Source organism: Sinocyclocheilus grahami, unplaced genomic scaffold (genome assembly GCF_001515645.1).
Source record: "Sinocyclocheilus grahami isolate Dianchi unplaced genomic scaffold, SAMN03320097.WGS_v1.1 scaffold1855.1, whole genome shotgun sequence".
Taxonomy (NCBI): domain Eukaryota; kingdom Metazoa; phylum Chordata; class Actinopteri; order Cypriniformes; family Cyprinidae; genus Sinocyclocheilus; species Sinocyclocheilus grahami.
Genome location: NW_015507034.1, coordinates 4,772 through 25,981, shown reverse-complemented (window position 1 = coordinate 25,981; position 21,210 = coordinate 4,772). Strand labels below are relative to the sequence as shown.

Below are 21,210 nucleotides of genomic sequence, written 5' to 3'. Positions count from 1 at the left end.
TATATATATATATATATATATATATATATATATATATATATATATATATATATATATATATATATATATAAATTTTTAGTTTAAATGTATTTTTAGTAACAATATTTAAATTTAAATTAAGTAATATTTTTATTTGTATGGTTTTAGTTAACTATAACAATGGTTCATAAACATTATCCTTTTTTTTTTTTCAGAATGCCAACTCCTGTCCTGTGGACCGAATCGTCTTCAATGATATTCTCCTGAGAAAGTGCTACGGCGGGAAAGTTAAAAAAACAGTGAGTCACTTAAAGCATCCTTACATGAGGATTGTTGGTACGCATAAAAGGGTTTGTTCACACCAAGAACGATAACGATATCTATAATTATACTGTAACTATTAATAATAACTATTAGCTGTCAATGTATTTATCATTGATCAGCTGGAAAAAAGATTCTAATGATATTGATCCTCTGTCGTTATTGTTACAGTTGTGGTGTGAACTTTATTCTCAAATAATTCTAAGTAAATAATTACAAGTGGAGAAACTTTATCTTTGAGCCACAATTCTTCGTGATGGGGCATGTCTGAGAAAACATGACTTGGTTGACGATAAATTTGTTAAAGTATGAAATGACTTTTTTAAATCTACAAGAAAAATGCTGCAATTAGGAAAAAATATTTTTAGCAATTACAATAAAACGTATCACAATTGTTTACATCACCTAAATAAATTTAAAAAAATAAAGAAGCAAAAACACACCTGATGCACATCCGTTATTCATCTGATGCACGTGACATCATAATAATGACCCGTAATTATGACATGTCGGAAACCTATAACATCGAAGTAGTCTAAAAAAAAAAGAAAAATATGTTGAGAACCATAAACCCAAATACCTACATCTGCATCTGAAAAATATTCATTTCAAATAACTTATTTACACATTGTATCACAATTAAATATCTAAGTTGAGTAATTATTAGTAGACCATTTGCTACAGACTTGCTTTCCGCTCACTGGTCTCTATAGATCACGTATATACTAGTTATACTAGTCAGTGTTTCTGCAAAATAAGTTTTTAAATCTTTTAATTTACAACTTGCACATTCATGTGCTCGCACCTCGTAATTACTATATTTCCGACTTCTTGAAGAACACAATGTAATATCAGCTTCAGTTGGGCGGATCGGGGAGTATCACTTTGTGTTTGCTTAGATTCCAGTGAAGAAGCCTGTAAAACCTACGGAGGAGCTGGTGGATGTGGACTTGGATCAGACCAGCTGTGAGGTTTGCGGGGGTCAAGATCGTGAAGATCGTCTTCTGCTGTGCGATGGATGTGACGATGGGTAAGAAGTGTATGACAAACTCAAATACGACAGAAACGTAAAATCAGTGATGCCTAGTCCTGCTTCTGGAGGGATGTCCTGCGGAGTTTAAAATAGGCTACGGTTTTAAATATTGACGTTTATGGCAAAGTCCAACTATATTTAATGCTCTTCACAAAACTGTCCATTGACAATAATTCCTTTATGCTACTAATTGGAGCCGGAAGTGACGACATATAGCAGGGGTGACAAACTCTATTCCAATTCGTCAAAGCCAAAACCCAGCAATTTACAAATCCTGGCCAGGACATGTCTGGGGGAAAAAGAGGAAGTATGGTCACCCTACCTTTTTGTAAACGAGACTGTGACGAGTGGGGTGAGGCCGGTGGAGTAAATGATAATGAGCGACACCTGCGCCACTCACTGTCTGGAGCCCTTCACTGTTTTCACTCCGAGACGGTGAGTGGCGCAGGTGTCGCTCATTATCATTTACTCCACCGGCCTCGCCCCACTCGTCACAGAGACTTTGTTTAGGTATGTAAGAATAAGACTTTTAAATCTGTTGTACATATACAAACAGGATCAGTCTTCCCCAGTAATCTCCATAAAATGATTAAATAATCTCTCTGTTCAGTCATAACAAATGACTGTGAATGGTCCTTCTTGACCAGTGCTGAGAAAAGTAACAGGTATCAGGTGTGAACTGCTTATTTTTTAGCAGTGATTTGGACACTGACTAACTTTAATAGACATTGAATTGAAATATATAGTATTGATTAGCGAGTTATAATTTAGAATAGGGATGTCAGTTTTCAGGAATTTTCACAATTGTTGGTCATTAAAATCTGTTTTCTAAATGTCAGCAATAAGATCAACAAGAGTGTGTTTAATTGTTCTTCTAATGATGTATGCTGGACCTCTGCATTCATTTAGTGCTCTTAAACATTATAATACCCATTTTGTGTTTTTATAATGGAAGGTACCACATGGAATGTCTCACACCGCCGCTGGACGCTGTACCTGTAGAGGAATGGTTCTGCCCAGTGTGCATCGCGCACAACCGCACATCAGGTCATCTTTCATTTCTCGAAACCATTCTTTACATTAACGGTGCATTTAAGACTTATGTATTGTATTAATAACCATGTGTTTTTTTCTGCTAATATCTTGTACTAGGTTCTGAACAAATCAGTGAGGAGGAGAGCAGCTCTCTCCCCACCACCAGCCGTCCCCCGTCCAGACCGACCCGTGCTATCGCACGCACCCAGCACAGCGAACGAGTTCGGGCCAACGTCAACAGACGGCGCATCACACAGGCACGCACTGCAGCACAGGTTTGCATGATGCTTTCGCTTTGCTGTCTAATCACAAGTGTGTAACAATGTCTTGAATGATGTGCTGCTGGGCTGAGATTGGTGTGTCACCATACATCTGGTCTAACCAATGTTTTGGATGGTTTTGTTCAAATAGTAAATGGGATAATTAAATGTTAAAACAAGTATGAACATAGATATTATTAGAACTGTTACTTTTGCTCATACTTGGGCTTAGTGAGTGAACTTTGGGAATGTTTTGTGCAGTACTACTTTAGGCATGAGCAAAGTGTGTGTTTGATTTTGTTTGGTATTGTGTTTTAGCTCGCTCCCAGATATATGATGCCGTCCACGTGGTTGGATGAGACCATCAATGCTGTAGTTTCCGGATTCAACACGGCTGTTTATGTGCGAGACTTGACCCCTCGCTCCAAATCCCGCCGGAGGAGAAAGACAGGTGAGACAGATTTGTTCTGGCTGATCTAATCACACATGGTCTAAACTTCTGAAATCTGAAAATGCTTCAGAATCTGGGGGGAGAGGGAGATTTTTTTTTAATGGTTTTTAATTGGATTAAAAATGCTGTAAGAACAGTAATATTACTACAATTTCAAAGAACTTTTCTATTTTGATATATTGTAAAATGTAATTGATTGATGTGGATCAAAGCTGCATCATTACTCCAGTCTTCAGTGTCACACGTTCCTTCAGAAATCATTCTAATATGCTGATTTGCTGCTCAAGAAACATTTCTGATTATTATCAATGTTGAAAACAGTTGTGCTGCTACATAAATTTGTGGAAACTGTGATCGCCCGCCCGCCCGACCGATATTCTTTGATGAATAGAAAGTTAAAAAAAGCTTTTATTTGAAGTATAAATCTTTTGTAAATGTCTATACTGTCACTTTTGATCAATTCAATGTGTCCTTGCTGAATAAAAATATAAATTAACATTACTGCCTACTAACTGTTTTACCTGACCTTTTGTGATTGAGGTGGATCATAATAACCAGGTGTAATCAGGCGTTTTAGATTTCAGGTTTCTGTCTGATCTGAATGGGATTATATTACTCGTTTGTGCAGTTAAAAGAAGGAAAACCAAAAGCAAATCTTCAGCAACCTTAGGGGGGAAAACAAACATGGGAGTGAAGAGATGGAAACACAAAGTGAGGAAGTCAAAATCGAGAAGAAAACTGGTGAGCTCTCTGCTAATGTATAACCTATACTTTTTTACTTTTTTGTTCTTTATTGATGTTTCTGAAGCCTGTAATTTTTAACACCAATGTTGAAAGCTCTAATATAAATGTTTTGCTGATTGAAAGTATTGCTTTACCATCTGCATGCAAGAGGGCATGAACGTTTGTAGTAGTTATGTCTCCGTCATAAAAGTGTGTTTTCTATCTTTTTGCCCTTTCAGGTCGTAAAGAAGGAAACCAGTTCCAGAGGTCGTATTGCACATAGGGTTGTATGCTATACAGGTAGGCTACTAAAATGTGGTGTGATATGAATATTTCACACATTTATGATGAAATTGTGGCATTTGCTCAGTAATCTTTGACTAATGATGACTGAGTTTATTGGTGGGCCTATATAATTGGCGTTAATTACAAATTTCACAATTGGCTGTTAAGTATTGGAAGCAGAACTTTCATTTTGACTATTTATTTGCTTATATATCAGAATCAATAAATTATCTAAAGTATACATTTATTTTTCTAAATTCAAATTATATTTAATTTTCAAATTATTCCCATTTGTTTGTAAATATGTAAAATGTAAAGCGACGGCCACTCGTGCGCCTTCACACTAGAGGTTAGGGTTGTATGCTATACAGGTAGGCTACTAAAATGTGGTGTGATATGAATATTTCACACATTTATGATGAAATTGTGGCATTTGCTCAGTAATCTTTGACAATAATGATGACTGAGTTTTTTGGTGGGCCTATATAATTGGCGTTAATTACAAATTTCACAATTGGCTGTTAAGTATTGGAAGCAGAACTTTCATTTTGACTATTTATTTGCTTATATATCAGAATCAAGAAATTATCTAAAGTATACATTTATTTTTCTAAATTCAAATTATATTTAATTTTCAAATTATTCCCATTTGTTTGTAAATATGTAAAAGAATTTAGTTGCAGCGCTTGCTATGCATCTGTTATTTACATGTGTTATCTATCTTTAAATAGTGTGAAATCATATCATCTTTATATTTGCTCTCGACTTCCTAAAATATTGGCATTGGCCATCATAAAATCCATATTAGTTGACCTCACAATAATAGTTATTTATATATGACACTGTTAGGTAGTGGTTTATTTGCATTTTGATTGGCCTCATCTGCCTTTACATGATACATATTATGTAGTGGAGACCAGGGACTATTGCCTGTTCACATGTTGTCTGTAACTGATATTTTGCACTTTGAATCTCAAACTTTGAAGTAAAAATGGCACATCTTCTTAAATATCTGAATGTACACTCTTAACATCAGTTAATCAAGCATTATATTATAATTAAGCACTATTAAATGACATAATTAGTGATTAGTAATTACATATTTGTAATTTTAGCTGAACTTAGGACTAGTAGTGGTGTTTAAGATATTGTTAGTCATAGATAATAGTAATTATTATTAAAAGATAATACTACTACTACTAACAGCTGGGTTCATGAATATTAATCACATTGTCAGCGTTTGCTCAAACTCATTTGTTGAAATCAAAACGGGACGATAATAATTGAGTGCCAGCCAATGATTGCAGTTTGCACATTAGCTCCGCCCACTACCGGAGAAATCGGCATATCTTCAGCTTGTTCTTAAAAGCTGAATAATTCCAAATGAACTCCATTATTTTTGACAAAAATATAACAAACAATATCGTTTACATGTAGCGTGTCGATTCAGTGTGCTATTTAAGACTCTTGTTCTCTCTTTGCATGTGTGAGAAACCACGCTATCAGTAAAGCGACGGCCACTCGTGCGCCTTCACACTAGAGGTTAGGGTTGTATGCTATACAGGTAGGCTACTAAAATGTGGTGTGATATGAATATTTCACACATTTATGATGAAATTGTGGCATTTGCTCAGTAATCTTTGACAATAATGATGACTGAGTTTTTTGGTGGGCCTATATAATTGGCGTTAATTACAAATTTCACAATTGGCTGTTAAGTATTGGAAGCAGAACTTTCATTTTGACTATTTATTTGCTTATATATCAGAATCAATAAATTATCTAAAGTATACATTTATTTTTCTAAATTCAAATTATATTTAATTTTCAAATTATTCCCATTTGTTTGTAAATATGTAAAATAATTTAGTTGCAGCGCTTGCTATGCATCTGTTATTTACATGTGTTATCTATCTTTAAATAGTGTGAAATCATATCATCTTTATATTTGCTCTCGACTTCCTAAAATATTGGCATTGGCCATCATAAAATCCATATTAGTTGACCTCACAATAATAGTTATTTATATATGACACTGTTAGGTAGTGGTTTATTTGCATTTTGATTGGCCTCATCTGCCTTTACATGATACATATTATGTAGTGGAGACCAGGGACTATTGCCTGTTCACATGTTGTCTGTAACTGATATTTTGCACTTTGAATCTCAAACTTTGAAGTATACCCATATTTATTTGCATGTAATTAGTGTTAGTATTTATCCTAAAACAGTAAATAAAAGTCATCCTTTCAAAAAGTAATTTTTTTTTGTTCCTTTCAGTGTCCCTGTCCTTGCCAATAAACACTACCCCTAGAGGTTTGGGTATATTTTGCACTTTGAATCTCAAACTTTGAAGTATACCCATATTTATTTGCATGTAATTAGTGTCAGTATTTATCCTAAAACAGTAAATAAAAGTCATCCTTTCAAAAAGTAATTTTTTTTGTTCCTTTCAGTGTCCCTGTCCTTGCCAATAAACACTACCCCTAGAGGTTTGGGCTCAGGAGAAACAGGAGACATACCAAACTCAGAAACAAGTCTCATTCAACCCTCTGGAGGGGCTGGTCCTTCCTCTAGCCCCTTGAGGAGGCACCCACCAGCACACAGTTCCCCTGGGTCCTGTTCCACACCACAGAATTCCACATCTCCACCTATACACTCCCCTCACCTTCCTCACTCTCACCCTTCTCCCTTGGGACATCATGCGGGAGCTCCTCATAGGCCGATCACCCTAAACCCACCAAGACCTGGGAATAGCCACTTGAGCACCAATGGGATTAGAAGTCAACCCCTCTCAAGGGTGCCAAATGGCCTTTCTGACTCTCCCCATCAAGACATGGAAGGTCCTGTCCGACAACCACCTGTCAGAAAGCCCCCTCCCAAGCCTGTATGGGTGGATGTTTCTGTATTGCCAAGGATACCAAAAATTAAGAGGGACAATACCTCCAGTGCAAATAGTAGCAGTGGCAGCAGTAGCGGTACTTTGCCTGGGTCTTCAGCGAACAGCTTAGCTGGCAATAGGGAACGTACCGTTGACCAGCAAGGTACGGGTGTGATCAAGAGACCGGAGGTGTTCCTCGAGTTCCAGCAGTAGAGAAAGAAAGACGAGCGGGAGAAGAGCGAGTCATGAGAGGAATGACAACCAAGGGAGAGAAAGACATAGGAAGAGGTCAAAAGAAAGAAGGCGCTCCCGATCCCGTTCGTTTTCTAGATCTAGAGAAAGGAAGAGAATATCAACGTTTCAGGGTGAAACAACGTTAAAGAGGCAGAGGTCAAGATCAACATCTAGAGAGCGTAAACGGCGAGAAGAACGATCAGAGATTTCTCGGCGTACTGAAAGGAGCTCCCATAAGTCTGCAGAACCCATGTCCACTGAATTACATGAGTCTGCTCTTCGTGCAAACAAGACTACCATGCCTGTGAAGACCGAGCGAGATGCAAGACCACAGGAGTGTGAGACGACTGTTGCATTACCATTTGTTAAACAAGAGACCACCCAATCAGTTGAGATCACAGCCCATGGACTTGGGTCATCAAGACATGATGACCCAACCAGAACACTTCAAGAAAGCGAGGATGATGTTTCACTTGAGCTGCTTAAGCCTAATGAAGTTAAACAGGAAGGCGAGAAGAACGATCAGAGATTTCTCGGCGTACTGAAAGGAGCTCCCATAAGTCTGCAGAACCCATGTCCACTGAATTACATGAGTCTGCTCTTCAGGCAAACAAGACTACCACGCCTGTGAAGACAGAGCGAGATGCAAGACCACAGGAGTGTGAGACGACTGTTGCATTACCATTTGTTAAACAAGAGACCACCCAGTCAGTTGAGATCACAGCCCATGGACTTGGGTCATCAAGACATGATGACCCAACCAGAACACTTCAAGAAAGCGAGGATGATGTTTCACTTGAGCTGCTTAAGCCTAATGAAGTTAAACAGGAAGAACGTTGGCCCACTGGTTCTGTCAAGGAGTTGAAAGACATCAAAAAGGAGGAAGAAGTCTGTCTCAACTTGTGTGGAGAATTAGATGGCGTTAAAAAGATAAAGAAAGAAGAGCTGACATCTTTAGACATCTTCAGCCTGGAATCACCATATGTTAATGAAATTAAATCAGGCAGTGCTGATTTAGAGAAGAGCCACGCTAGCTTACAGGATGAGATGAAAGTACAAGAAATGGTGGTTGAGCCAAAAAAGATAAAAATTGAAAATATATGGCCTGATGAAGATGATTCACCAAGCTGCAGTGACAACCCTCTTGTCATCAATTTGGATAAACACTACCCCTAGAGGTTTGGGCTCAGGAGAAACAGGAGACATACCAAACTCAGAAACAAGTCTCATTCAACCCTCTGGAGGGGCTGGTCCTTCCTCTAGCCCCTTGAGGAGGCCCCCACCAGCACACAGTTCCCCTGGGTCCTGTTCCACACCACAGAATTCCACATCTCCACCTATACACTCCCCTCACCTTCCTCACTCTCACCCTTCTCCTTTGGGACATCATACGGGAGCTCCTCATAGGCCGATCACCCTAAACCCACCAAGACCTGGGAATAGCCACTTGAGCACCAATGGGATTAGAAGTCAACCCCTCTCAAGGGTGCCAAATGGCCTTTCTGACTCTCCCCATCAAGACATGGAAGGTCCTGTCCGACAACCACCTGTCAGAAAGCCCCCTCCCAAGCCTGTATGGGTGGATGTTTCTGTATTGCCAAGGATACCAAAAATTAAGAGGGACAATACCTCCAGTGCAAATAGTAGCAGTGGCAGCAGTAGCGGTACTTTGCCTGGGTCTTCAGCGAACAGCTTAGCTGGCAATAGGGAACGTACCGTTGACCAGCAAGGTACGGGTGTGAGTCAGCAAAACAGGACAGTGGAGGCTCAGAGGCAAAGAGCAGACAGGACGGGGGCTTCATCTTCATTTTCTAGCTCTTTCACCTCCACTACATCATCTTTTAGCGCCTCTTCAAACTCACGCCCATCCTCTTCTTCCATCAGTTTCCGTATAAACTCTAGCAGAAACCCCTGGCAAGCTCAGCGACTTCCTGCATCAGGAGGGACTCTGCCTGGAGGTGATGAGGAAGCAATAAAGAGGAATAATACAAGTAAACAGATGCTGTTGTCTTTAAGAGCAAAAGCCAAAGAGGAGAAGAGTGAGGTCTATGATCCCTTTAACCCTACGGAGTCTGATTCCTCTGATAATGAACCAGAAAATGAGGGTCCTGATATTAGCGTCCAAAATACTGCACCTCAGGTGCCAATTGGATTCAATGAAAGTGCCTGTCATCAAGTCAAATCTGAGCCTTTGGATGTACACTCCGATACAGAGAGAGACTTGGAAATGTGTCCAGAAGTTAAAGCAGAGCCAGAGTCTTTGTGGGACAGACCATGCAAAGAATCACCCCATCATTCAGACAGTCAAGCTCCCGCAGGAGGTCCTGCTTTGGATTCTACTAGTTGTGAAGAAGGCATGGACACTGGAAGTGGTGGAACTCCAGGAAGCCCTTTTCAGAAAACCGAAGAGCACTCCAGATCAAGCTGGTCATGCAGTGAAATAAATGTTAAGGTGGAGGTAAAGTCTGAACCTGAGACTGGAACTCTACCCATCAGACCCCAGTCAAAGTTGCTAGAAGAATCTCTAGCCAGTCTGCAACAAGCTTCTAAAGGAAAAGGAAATGGGGTGTGTAAAGAGCTGTCTTCAGTCAGTGGTGCTTTTAATTCTTCTAACATAGCTAAGGACAAGGTAGAAAGACCTCACCAGTCCCAGTCCAAAGATAGGAAGCGGTCACCATCAAACTCGCAAAGCCTTTCAATTAAAGACTCTCATAAAAAGAAACACTCAAAGTTGAAAAAAAAGAGGAGGTCACACTCTAGAGATCGGCAGAGATCTCGTTCTAAATCCCGCTCAAGATCGAAAGAAAGGCGACGTCTGCGATCAAGAGACCGGAGGTGTTCCTCGAGTTCCAGCAGTAGAGAAAGAAAGACGAGCGGGAGAAGAGCGAGTCATGAGAGGAATGACAACCAAGGGAGAGAAAGACATAGGAAGAGGTCAAAAGAAAGAAGGCGCTCCCGATCCCGTTCGTTTTCTAGATCTAGAGAAAGGAAGAGAATATCAACGTTTCAGGGTGAAACAACGTTAAAGAGGCAGAGGTCAAGATCAACATCTAGAGAGCGTAAACGGCGAGAAGAACGATCAGAGATTTCTCGGCGTACTGAAAGGAGCTCCCATAAGTCTGCAGAACCCATGTCCACTGAATTACATGAGTCTGCTCTTCGTGCAAACAAGACTACCATGCCTGTGAAGACCGAGCGAGATGCAAGACCACAGGAGTGTGAGACGACTGTTGCATTACCATTTGTTAAACAAGAGACCACCCAGTCAGTTGAGATCACAGCCCATGGACTTGGGTCATCAAGACATGATGACCCAACCAGAACACTTCAAGAAAGCGAGGATGATGTTTCACTTGAGCTGCTTAAGCCTAATGAAGTTAAACAGGAAGAACCTTGGCCCACTGGTTCTGTCAAGGAGTTGAAAGACATCAAAAAGGAGGAAGAAGTCTGTCTCAACTTGTGTGGAGAATTAGATGGCGTTAAAAAGATAAAGAAAGAAGAGCTGACATCTTTAGACATCTTCAGCCTGGAATCACCATATGTTAATGAAATTAAATCAGGCAGTGCTGATTTAGAGAAGAGCCACGCTAGCTTACAGGATGAGATGAAAGTACAAGAAATGGTGGTTGAGCCAAAAAAGATAAAAATTGAAAATATATGGCCTGATGAAAATGATTCACCAAGCTGCAGTGACAACCCTCTTGTCATCAATTTGGATACGCCTGCCATAGATGCAGTGAACTGTATAAAGGAGCCCACTGAGTCTTATCATTCGCCACCTTTGAAGGAGGACATGGAGATGTCACCTCTCCAACCGCCAAATAAAACAATAAAACAAGAACTTGGTATTTCCTCCGATGAAGATATCAGTGTTGATTACTTGATTGATAATTTGGACTTAGGAAATGAGGAAATGAGTGAGAGCTCTGTGGCCGACTTAACAGAAGCTGTCGACCCCAAGTCTGCCGTTCCAGAGACTCCAGCAGGGAACAAGCAAACTACGGAAATGGTTACGGCTGGTGCAAAGTCTAAATCGCAGGGAAAACGAGTTACTTGGAATCTGCAGGAACCAGCAGAACCCCAGTCTGAGAAATTAAACAGTGAGTAAACATTTGACTTTTCCCATTTAGTTTTGCTCCCTAGCCACACCAAGTCTGAATTTAAGATTCAAGTTTCAGTAGGTGCAGAGTTCGTTACAGACCAGGGGTGTCCAATCCAGTGTCCCACAGAGTTCAGCTCCCACACACTTGCCTGAAAGTTTCTTGAGAATCTGAGGACCTTGATTAGCTGGTCCAGGTGTGTTTTATTAGGGTTGCAGGATAGTGGTCCTCCAGGAACAGGTTTGGTCACCCCTGGTTAAGCTCCAACTTGCCCCAACACTTGTCTGGGAAGTTTAGCCTCCTGACACATTCAGCCTTTGAAAAGAGAGCCAGCATTTGAGGTTTAACACTGGCTCAGCTGTGTTTAATTGGGGTTGGAGCTGAACTGTGCAGGTCAGTGGCCCTTCAGGAGCAGGACTGGACACCCCTGGTCTGTAACGAACTCTGGAAGTATTGAGATAATAACTAAATGACTTCAGTCACATCAGATTTGGTGTGAAGCATTCATAAAGCTAAAATTATTTTGAAAACTAGTAAAATATTCTGAATGTTTTCCCGTGCCTCTTTTAGAACTTGCACTCTTCAAATTAAATTTCAAGCAAGAAGGGTCGCGAAGGTCTGCTACAACCCCACAAAGTCAGGTACAGACCCTTATACTTTGTCTTTCTTGCAGTGTCTTAAAGGGATAGATACCCCCCACCCAATTAAAATTGTCAATTTTCTTAATATTCTTTGGAAGACAGCAGATGCCTTGAAGAACATTGATGTCCAATGTAAACCACATTGACTTTTCATTGGGTTTTAAAAAACCGACATTTTTCAAAATATTTTTTTGTGTGCCACGTACTGTTTTAGAACAATTATAGTAAATAATTGCAAAACTCTTTCTAACTGAAGAAACTTCTGTGGGTTACATAAATTGAGCCTCATGAACAAACTTTTGAATTTTGATAACAAAAATCAATATGAGGTTGTCATTTGAAATTTCTCCACTTAATAAAAATGTTTTTAGATACCAGTGAACATCATAATTATTGCCCGTCATATGTAGTTGCTTCAAGCAACCAGAGGGTGTCGTCATGTCACTCTTTGCATTCACAATTTGCAGCTGGCTTTCTCGAGGTGAAAATAATGCTGATGCAATTTCTATTGTACCCATGTGATCGAAACTGAAAGCAGCCAAATAAGGCTTCACTTCAGAAGAAATGAAAGTTAGCATTACTCTTGGAAATTGCATCCTCCTTTCACAAGGAGTGTCCCAGGCAAAAACAAGTTTATCACAATTAATCAGGGTCATTATGTCATGTGAATTTTCAGCAGTTGACACTAAATGTTTCTGTGACGTGTGTTTTATTAGGGTTGCAGGATAGTGGTCCTCCAGGAACAGGTTTGGTCACCCCTGGTTAAGCTCCAACTTGCCCCAACACTTGTCTGGGAAGTTTAGCCTCCTGACAAATTCAGCCTTTGACAAGAGAGCCAGCATTTGAGGTTTAACACTGGCTCAGCTGTGTTTAATTGGGGTTGGAGCTGAACTGTGTAGGTCAGTGGCCCTTCAGGAGCAGGATTGGACACCCCTGGTCTGTAACGAACTCTGGAAGTATTGAGATAATAACTAAATGACTTCAGTCACATCAGATTTGGTGTGAAGCATTCATAAAGCTAAAATGATTTTGAAAACTAGTAAAATATTCTGAATGTTTTCCCGTGCCTCTTTTAGAACTTGCACTCTTCAAATTAAATTTCAAGCAAGAAGGGTTGCGAAGGTCTGCTACAACCCCACAAAGTCAGGTACAGACCCTTATACTTTGTCTTTCTTGCAGTGTCTTAAAGGGATAGATACCCCCCACCCAATTAAAATGGTCAATTTTCTTAATATTCTTTGGAAGACAGCAGATGCCTTGAAGAACATTGATGTCCAATGTAAACCACATTGACTTTTCATTGGGTTTTAAAAAACCAACATTTTTCAAAATATTTTTTTGTGTGCCACGTACTGTTTTAGAACAATTATAGTAAATAATTGCAAAACTCTTTCTAACTGAAGAAACTTCTGTGGGTTACATAAATTGAGCCTCATGAACAAACTTTTGAATTTTGATAACAAAAATCAATATGAGGTTGTCATTTGAAATTTCTCCACTTAATAAAAATGTTTTTAGATACCAGTGAACATCATAATTATTGCCCGTCATATGTAGTTGCTTCAAGCAACCAGAGGGTGTCGTCATGTCACTCTTTGCATTCACAATTTGCAGCTGGCTTTCTCGAGGTGAAAATAATGCTGATGCAATTTCTATTATACCCATGTGATCGAAACTGAAAGCAGCCAAATAAGGCTTCACTTCAGAAGAAATGAAAGTTAGCATTACTCTTGGAAATTGCATCCTCCTTTCACAAGGAGTGTCCCAGACAAAAACAAGTTTATCACAATTAATCAGAGTCATTATGTCATGTGAATTTTCAGCAGTTGACACTAAATGTTTCTGTGATCCAATGTGGCTGAATTACAACAATTCTGCATAGATGAGTGGACCAAAATTCCTCCACAGCGCTGTAACAGACTCATTGCAAGTTATCGCAAACGCTTGATTGCAGTTGTTGCTGCTAAGGGTGGCCCAACCAGTTATTAGGTTTAGGGGGCAAACACTTTTTCACACAGGGCCATGTAGTTTAGGATTGTTTCACTTAATAAAAACTTTCATTTAAAAACAGCATGTTGTGTTCACTTATCTTTTACTAATATTTAAATTTGTTTGATGATCTGAAACAAAGTGTGACAAACATGCAAAAAAAAATCAGAAAGGGGGCCAACACTTTTTCACACCACTGTATATTTAAAAGTATTACACTGTGCATTGACAATTTAATTAGGTTTATTAAATTTTATATACATAACATTTTTATACATAGTTCATCTTTAGATATTGGCATCCACGTCATTCAATAAAACAATACACAAAAGTCAAACCGTAGTTTTTTTTTTAAATAATAGTACATTTACTTTCTAGACATCACATTCATAAAGCGACAGACAAGAGGCAATACAAGAGCAGCCCTTTGGGCGAAAGGTGAAAGATTCTTCACTAGAAGACGGGATATTAAAATGAGGCTCTAGCACTCATTAGAAAATATTAACAGGAAAAACAATGTTTCAGGTCATTTGAACAATACAGTTTTCTTTGAGATTGCTATTACATGGTAGAGTGACCAAGACCTCTGAATGCCCCACGGAAATCACCTCTGGAAAGTTTGCGATATAAATATAACAGTAACGAATTGAAATTCTATCTCTCTCACTATATATATATATATATATATATACACACACACACACGTGTGTGGAAAGACATGTCAGCTGACTGATTTCATGCTTTAGGCCACTGAAGGGAGACCCAAAGAATTTATGAGGTCAAAAAGGCTGTTGTGGGAGATCTGCAAGCTAACGTTTTCATTGCGAAGAGAGGATGCTCCCTCCATTTGAGCTCTCTCATGAAGTTCACGGCAAATCAGAGGTACAACCTGTGGAAATGGAAAAGACACGTTATAACACTGAAACACAAACAAAACTCGAAATGCGTTTCTGTTTTGTTCTAAAGGTATTTACTTTGACAGTAATAAGTTTCTTCTCCAGTGGTTTTCCATCCGGGAGCTTCTCTCCAAAGCACAGGTAGATGGTGTAATCCGGAGAACCCCTTCTGTTCTCTATAAAATCTATCAGATCTGAAAAAAGTAGATTTTTTTTAAAAATCAAAATGGAAACACATACCACATCACGATACAGTTGCGGTGCCTGGGCTATTTTTAACCGATCAGGACAGCATTTGTAACATGCTTTCCATTCAAACAGAAAACTTTGTATATAAAAAAAAAAAAAAAAAACTTGCACTTTCAATGGGGAAAGTTTACAGGAAGCTTTAAAAGCATGAATGTGAAGCTTGTTAAGCATTTGATAAGCAATTCTGTCACTTTGTCCATAAATTAAAGAAATTCATGGAAAGATTTTTTTCCCCCCACACAATAACTATGGTAACAGGGTTGAAGGCTGAGCAGTCAATTCTGCAATTTGTGAAAAAGTTGAAAAAAATGGAATGAGATTTAGTCTTGTCTTCCAGCCATGTTGTAGAAAGGGCCCAATGATGTCACTTCCTAAATGCCACAATTTTAGTGAATATTCTGTTTTTGTAATGGGGAACAATCATGGAAACAGAGTTGCAAATGCAAGAATTTTTTTTGTTGACAATTTGTCAGTGAAAGGAGATGTTTAACAGTTGTTTTAAATGAGTAAATTATGCATGCATTTTATATTATAAAATTATTTTCAAAATGAATGTCAAACCGAGTAACAGGGTTGCATACAATGCTTTCCCATAAATAAATCTGTCACTCAGTAGGTGTTAGCTAGTTTGGGACCAAATGCTTTTTTAGTTAGTGATAAATGTTTTGTCTTTAATTTTTTTCCCCCCTGCACAGTAACAGGGTTGAAGGATGCTGCAATTAAGAATTGCAGCAATTATTATTATTTTTATTTTGAGAAAATGGCATGAGATTTTTACTTGTCTTCCTGCCATGCTGTAGAAAAGGTCTCACTTCCTGTAGGTTGCAATTTTAGCGAATATTCTGTTTTGTAATGGGGAACAATCATGGTAACAGGTAAACCTGAAAATTGTGTTTGTGATAATAAAAGTAGATGATAATTAAAATGAGTTCCCTATAATAAATTTGATATTAATAAATGATCTCTATAATATTAGAGATTATTCAGCGTGATTAGTAAATATTCCTTTCTCATCGTTCATACCTCTGAAGTACTTATCAAAGCAGAGCAGTTGCTCTCTGGTGTTCTGGTGCAGTTTCCTGGGCTCTGGGTTCTGGATCTCAGACGGGTCGCTGGTGCTGACGAAGACTTTACACTGGTCCTGACGGAAGCCGTAGATGCCATACTGGTTTACCTCCAGCTGCAGACCTCTCTGAATGCTGTCCAGGATGCGTTTAGTGAACTGGATCTGTTTTTGGTCTATCATCAGACCCTCGGTGGATGGGAAGCAGATTGGCTCTCCTCTCAGCTCAGATGGGTTGCACTGGTAGTGAAACTGAACGAGTGGCAAACACAGGCGAGTTTTCAAAACTTCTGTTTTTCTGTAGTTGATCGAGATCTCCATGTCACAGAGAGCTGGAAGGTTACATTGCTGCCCTAGAAATAACATTATAGGACAAAGATAGTTTTAAAAATCATTCAAAAATGAAAGAACAGCACAGTCCACACTACAACTTTAACGGCACAGAGGAACAATATCATTGGAATCCCTTTCACAATGAACTTTTCCAGCTGATGGACGATAAAAACACTGTCAGCCAATCAGAATCCATCGAACCATAAAGCGCTTGAGTATTTAAAGCGGCAGACAACAAAACTTTTGCGCATGCTTTAAATAAACAATGTTATCGGGTTGGACACTAATATAGTTATCGTTAATGATGTGAGAACGATATGGCCTTTAGAGATGTCATATTACATATGCAATGTTCTATATACAGACAATGTCAATGGTTCAAATACAACCAACACCCTCTCAAGGCTACTCGTAACTATTTTATGTTTTAACGAACTTGTGGCGAGTTTATATGAAATCATATGATCTCATTTGTATGTTTTTGTACAATCTGTTTACGGCCTTTTGATTGAAAGCTTCTTTGTCCAGTGTCTGCGCTATTTTACTCCAGAAGTTATGACCGATAAAAATTTCTTTGTACTCTTTTAAACTAGGTGCGGCTCTCTTATAACCGCCTCACACAAGTGCTTGTCAATGTGCCCGTCTGTTGTTGTTGTTCCATCTTTTTAGTTTCGTTTTCTACTGTGAAACAACGGCCCGGGCCAATTTTGTCACCTTGTGGAACAACTGATTAGTGCAAAACAAATACAATGCGCAAGTGCGACCTGTGCGTACAAAGTTATTTACAAAAATCGGGTGGTGCGCATACTACTCTGGTGACGAAATTTGCATCATGCCCACTGTACACAGGCCCTCGCGTACGCCAAAACCAAAGTATACTTTGGGCTTTAGGTTTAGGGGTGGACCTTAATGCTTGCTTTTATTCTTAAAAGTGCACATTTTCGTATGAATCAAATCATGCAATCGAGCCAACTAGTAAAATAGATTTTTCAGGGTTGAATAAACCGTTGTGTAAAACTGTCGTGTTACCTGTATTGTAGGGCAGCTGGTCTGGGGGAGGTGTGTTATTCGGCATGCATGGAACATCAGAGTAGGGAGTCTCATAGTAGTTGCTTGGGGTGGTCGGAATGATTTGTTGGGAACCGTTGTTCCATGCATGGGATTCTGTGAATATAAATGATATTGTATATTAGCATATTGTGAATATGGCATAACAAAAGCCAATCCATCTACCTCACTTCCTGCCATTGAACGAAACTCGCTAATATAATGTTGTGTGAGTTGATTGGTGTTTGCATGTGCAGAGTGTTATGGCTAGTTGTCAAGGTGTTGCTACAGTTTTCTGGTTGATTTTTAGAGTATTGCCATAAGGTTGCTTTGGTTCCTGTGTGGATTTGAAAGGTGTGGTCACGTTGGCGAAATTTCTGTGAAATTTTGCTGGCAAAAAAAAAAGTCAGTTGTCAATGCATGAAGCGCCACTCACGAGGAACTCACTTTTTTTGTTTTTGAACCAAGCAGCCTTCTGTTCTGATTGCGAGGATTCATAGCGAAATGACTGGATTTCACCCACAATAATTAAAATAATAGTAAATCAATTTAAAAGAACAGTAAAGGTGACGCCACAACAATACCGTCACAAAAGAACAATATTATTCAAATCACTTCACAACGATTTATGTATTTTTTTTCAGCTGATGACCCTTAGGATTGTGTGGATTCATAGCGAATTGACTGGATTTCACCCAAGAAAAATGTTAAATATTAATAGTATGACGATATATTCTTAAAGGCTGTTCTAAATTTAAAAGAATAGCAAAGATAAGCGAGAACTTTTTTGCCCTCACACAAAATTGTGTGGATTCCTAATGGACTCGATTGCACAGATTCCGAAATGACTGGATTTCCCCTGCAAAATGTTTTAAGTATTAATACTATATTGATAATAATAAAGATACATTTTTTTAAATTGTGAAGAATAGTAAAGGTGTCACCACAACTATAACAATACAAATCACAAAGAAACTATATTATTGCTATCACTTTAACAAACTATTTTTTTTTCAGCCGATGATGCATTGGATTGTGCAGATTCTTATTGAAATGACTGGATTTCACAGGGCAACAGTAAATGTGACCACACCTTAAATGTTGGTTGCAAAATCATGGATTGTTTGAATTGCTACCCCTAAATATAGCCATCATAGTGATTCTACCTGCATGTTGTTCACTTAGATCCATTGTCTCCACCTGGTTGAGCAATTCCTGCTGTATTAGACAAAATATATATTTAAAATATCTTTGTACATTATTTTTAATTAACTTTATATTAAAAAAAAATTTTTTTAAACAATTATTTTTATGATATACATATGATCATGTCTACAGCCAAGCATAATCTAGGCCTTACCTCCATTCCTTCAGATACGTCATTAGATGCACTGTAGAGATGAGGAATGAATGGAAGTTGAACTGGCTCTACATTCTGGATCTCTTGGTGGTCTGAAGAACGAGATTAGCCAGGGCTTTATAAAGCAACTCAATTTCCCATGACAAGTGCAGATTGAGCGGTTTAACTCACTTTGAGGACGGATGATGCGATAGACTTTGTGTTGGTCGTCCTGATCTTTGGAGTGATCCTCTAACATCTCGAAGTTTTTTAGACTATGAAGTGCACAACGGAAATTCGTCTTCCATTTCGCTTTGTCGTTAGGGTGCTCGTTGATCTTCCCACTGACCACAGCCCATGCCTGTAAAACACCAAAATTGCAAAAAAGTCCATGTATATTTCAAGTTAGTATAATTCAAATTCATTGATGCATCAGGTGTGAATGGCATGCAATATCAAACTTTTAAGGTCAAAAGGGGCGGGGCTTCCACTCATGAGTTAGGCCCTCCTTTGGGAATCCCACCCCTCCTCCAGCTATATCCCGCATGAATCATTCATGCAGATGTGAAAAGATGCCAAAGGGGATTGTGACGCAAAGAGGAAGTTACCTTAAATATTTTAACATCGTCGTCCCCAAGGTCTTTTCGGGAGTTGTGTTTCCAGGGGATCCGAAATATGTCATTGCCTATCATGCGCAATCCCTCATATGTCCCACTTTCCACCTGCTCTATGAGCCATGGGCCAAACTGAGGTTTGCCAATTGCACTTCTTGAGAAAGGAAAAAAGGGGTACAAATAGATCATAATACATAGTGAATCAGATATTCACTTAATGTCATCATCACATGCTGCTGCACTGAAAGCTCGTTTTCTTATCTACATTTCATATTCATTATTTTTTTACAGAATGAAAGCTTTTTACATAAATACATTTTAATGTAACATTAAATTGCACCACCATATTTTCTCAAAACCTTGCTGCCTACCTATAGACTGCACAGTTGTGCATAAGCGACTTCCGAATTAGCGCAGCTGATATTCAATACACAGACTTTTCTTTCATTCTTTAAATATGTACACATGCAGCAAACGGACGTTTACGTTTTGTTTCGTTTTGGTTGCTTGTTTTACAGCGCGACCCTGCGCGTCGCGTTTTTATCGCGGCGCGTCAGGTTCAAGCTCTACTTCTTGCGCTTCGCTCAGCGGCCTGTGGCCACGCGTCTTGGTTTTGAGACACAGCCTATATTTTACAATCATGATAATAATGTCATCATCTTACCCCTGCATCGCTGCCATGAGCTCAGGTGTTTAAGCTGTTCCACTGCTTGGTAGTTTCCAGGCTGGGTGTTTCTCGGCTGTTTTATACACACGGAAGCGTCAGACGCGTCACGCAGAAGGAGGCGTGTTCAGTGAGTTCAGAAAATAAAAGCGACGTTCCACTAATTCGTCTTCTTGCATCATCACACCCGGTTTAAGGCAAAGGCTGCTGATGCAAGACCTTTCAATTTAGTGATCTATTGGCCTTAAAATACTTTTCTTGAGCAAATCAGCATATTAGAAGGATTTCTGAAGGATCATGTGACACTGAATAACTGGATATTTTCAAATATATGCAAATATAAAACGTGTTATAATATTTACTGTTAAAATTGCCCCGGTTTAAAAAGCCATAGCCTATTGCATTTTAGTGTTGCTATAGAGGTGTTATGTGAATGTAAAAAAAACAATAAGAAAGTTTAAACATTTAAAAAAAAATCATATGTCATTATATATAGCCATTTAACATTCAAACTAGCATTTTTGTTATTCGTCCTGAATGTTATCTTAAGAGACTCAAGGCCTGGTTTATTGTGATCGTAATAAAAAGTACGTCAGCTGTTGTGTACGTTGTACTATATAAAGAGGAAGGTCCTTGAACTGCATAGCCTACAGCATGTTGTATAATTACTACAATAAAGGTGCGTTCACATAGTTGTTTGGCGAAATGTCTCGGGCGAAATCCAGTCATTCCGACAGACAGGCCTATCAGTTTCGCGTGGGCGAGACAAACTTCCCCACGCAGATTTCGCTCGTTCAAGCTGTTCATTCATCTCTTGGTTTTAAAAAGACTTCTGTGTGAGCTGTGCTTTATACATTGCGACTATTTTTGCAGGCAAATTGTATTTATTTATTTATTTAACATTTCGCTAATGTGACCGCACCTTAACACCACTCAGATTACATTGGAATGCCTTTTGTTACTACATCCACCCTCTTCTGTGTAATCATGAGTTTCTAAATCAGGCCACACTTTACCTAAACGCCTGCAGGCTTGGGCCTTGACTCATTTTTTACAATGGTTCGTTTTTTTTT

At 38.9% G+C, this 21,210-nt stretch overlaps 2 protein-coding genes across 3 annotated transcripts in view; one reads left to right on the top strand and one right to left on the bottom strand.

Annotated features, from left to right (window-relative positions):
• The window catches only part of LOC107573037 (PHD and RING finger domain-containing protein 1-like), a 17,265-nt gene extending 4,836 nt beyond the window's left edge, over positions 1 to 12,429 (top strand). Inside the window, exons 4-13 of the mRNA XM_016259479.1 lie at positions 195 to 278; positions 1,200 to 1,330; positions 2,289 to 2,380; positions 2,486 to 2,643; positions 2,947 to 3,079; positions 3,708 to 3,820; positions 4,042 to 4,102; positions 6,368 to 6,403; positions 8,381 to 11,302; positions 11,873 to 12,429. Coding sequence (XP_016114965.1) covers positions 195 to 278; positions 1,200 to 1,330; positions 2,289 to 2,380; positions 2,486 to 2,643; positions 2,947 to 3,079; positions 3,708 to 3,820; positions 4,042 to 4,102; positions 6,368 to 6,403; positions 8,381 to 11,302; positions 11,873 to 11,991 — 3,849 coding nt within the window. The 3' untranslated portion in view covers positions 11,992 to 12,429. The remainder of the gene's footprint in view (positions 1 to 194; positions 279 to 1,199; positions 1,331 to 2,288; positions 2,381 to 2,485; positions 2,644 to 2,946; positions 3,080 to 3,707; positions 3,821 to 4,041; positions 4,103 to 6,367; positions 6,404 to 8,380; positions 11,303 to 11,872) is intronic.
• The window catches only part of LOC107573044 (interferon regulatory factor 7-like), a 25,506-nt gene that overhangs the window by 1,916 nt on the left and 2,380 nt on the right, over positions 1 to 21,210 (bottom strand). The window contains exons 1-9 of one of the 2 annotated variants that reach the window (XM_016259483.1): positions 20,138 to 20,234; positions 19,468 to 19,627; positions 19,052 to 19,220; positions 18,881 to 18,972; positions 18,687 to 18,738; positions 17,503 to 17,637; positions 16,101 to 16,493; positions 14,907 to 15,022; positions 14,637 to 14,821 (exon numbers count right to left, since the gene is read on the bottom strand). In XM_016259483.1, the coding sequence (XP_016114969.1) occupies positions 14,675 to 14,821; positions 14,907 to 15,022; positions 16,101 to 16,493; positions 17,503 to 17,637; positions 18,687 to 18,738; positions 18,881 to 18,972; positions 19,052 to 19,220; positions 19,468 to 19,627; positions 20,138 to 20,154 (1,281 nt within the window). In that variant the 5' untranslated portion in view covers positions 20,155 to 20,234 and the 3' untranslated portion in view covers positions 14,637 to 14,674. Of the gene's footprint in view, positions 1 to 14,636; positions 14,822 to 14,906; positions 15,023 to 16,100; positions 16,494 to 17,502; positions 17,638 to 18,686; positions 18,739 to 18,880; positions 18,973 to 19,051; positions 19,221 to 19,467; positions 19,628 to 20,137; positions 20,235 to 21,210 lie in introns of those variants that run through there. The other variant, XM_016259484.1, reaches the window with a different exon arrangement.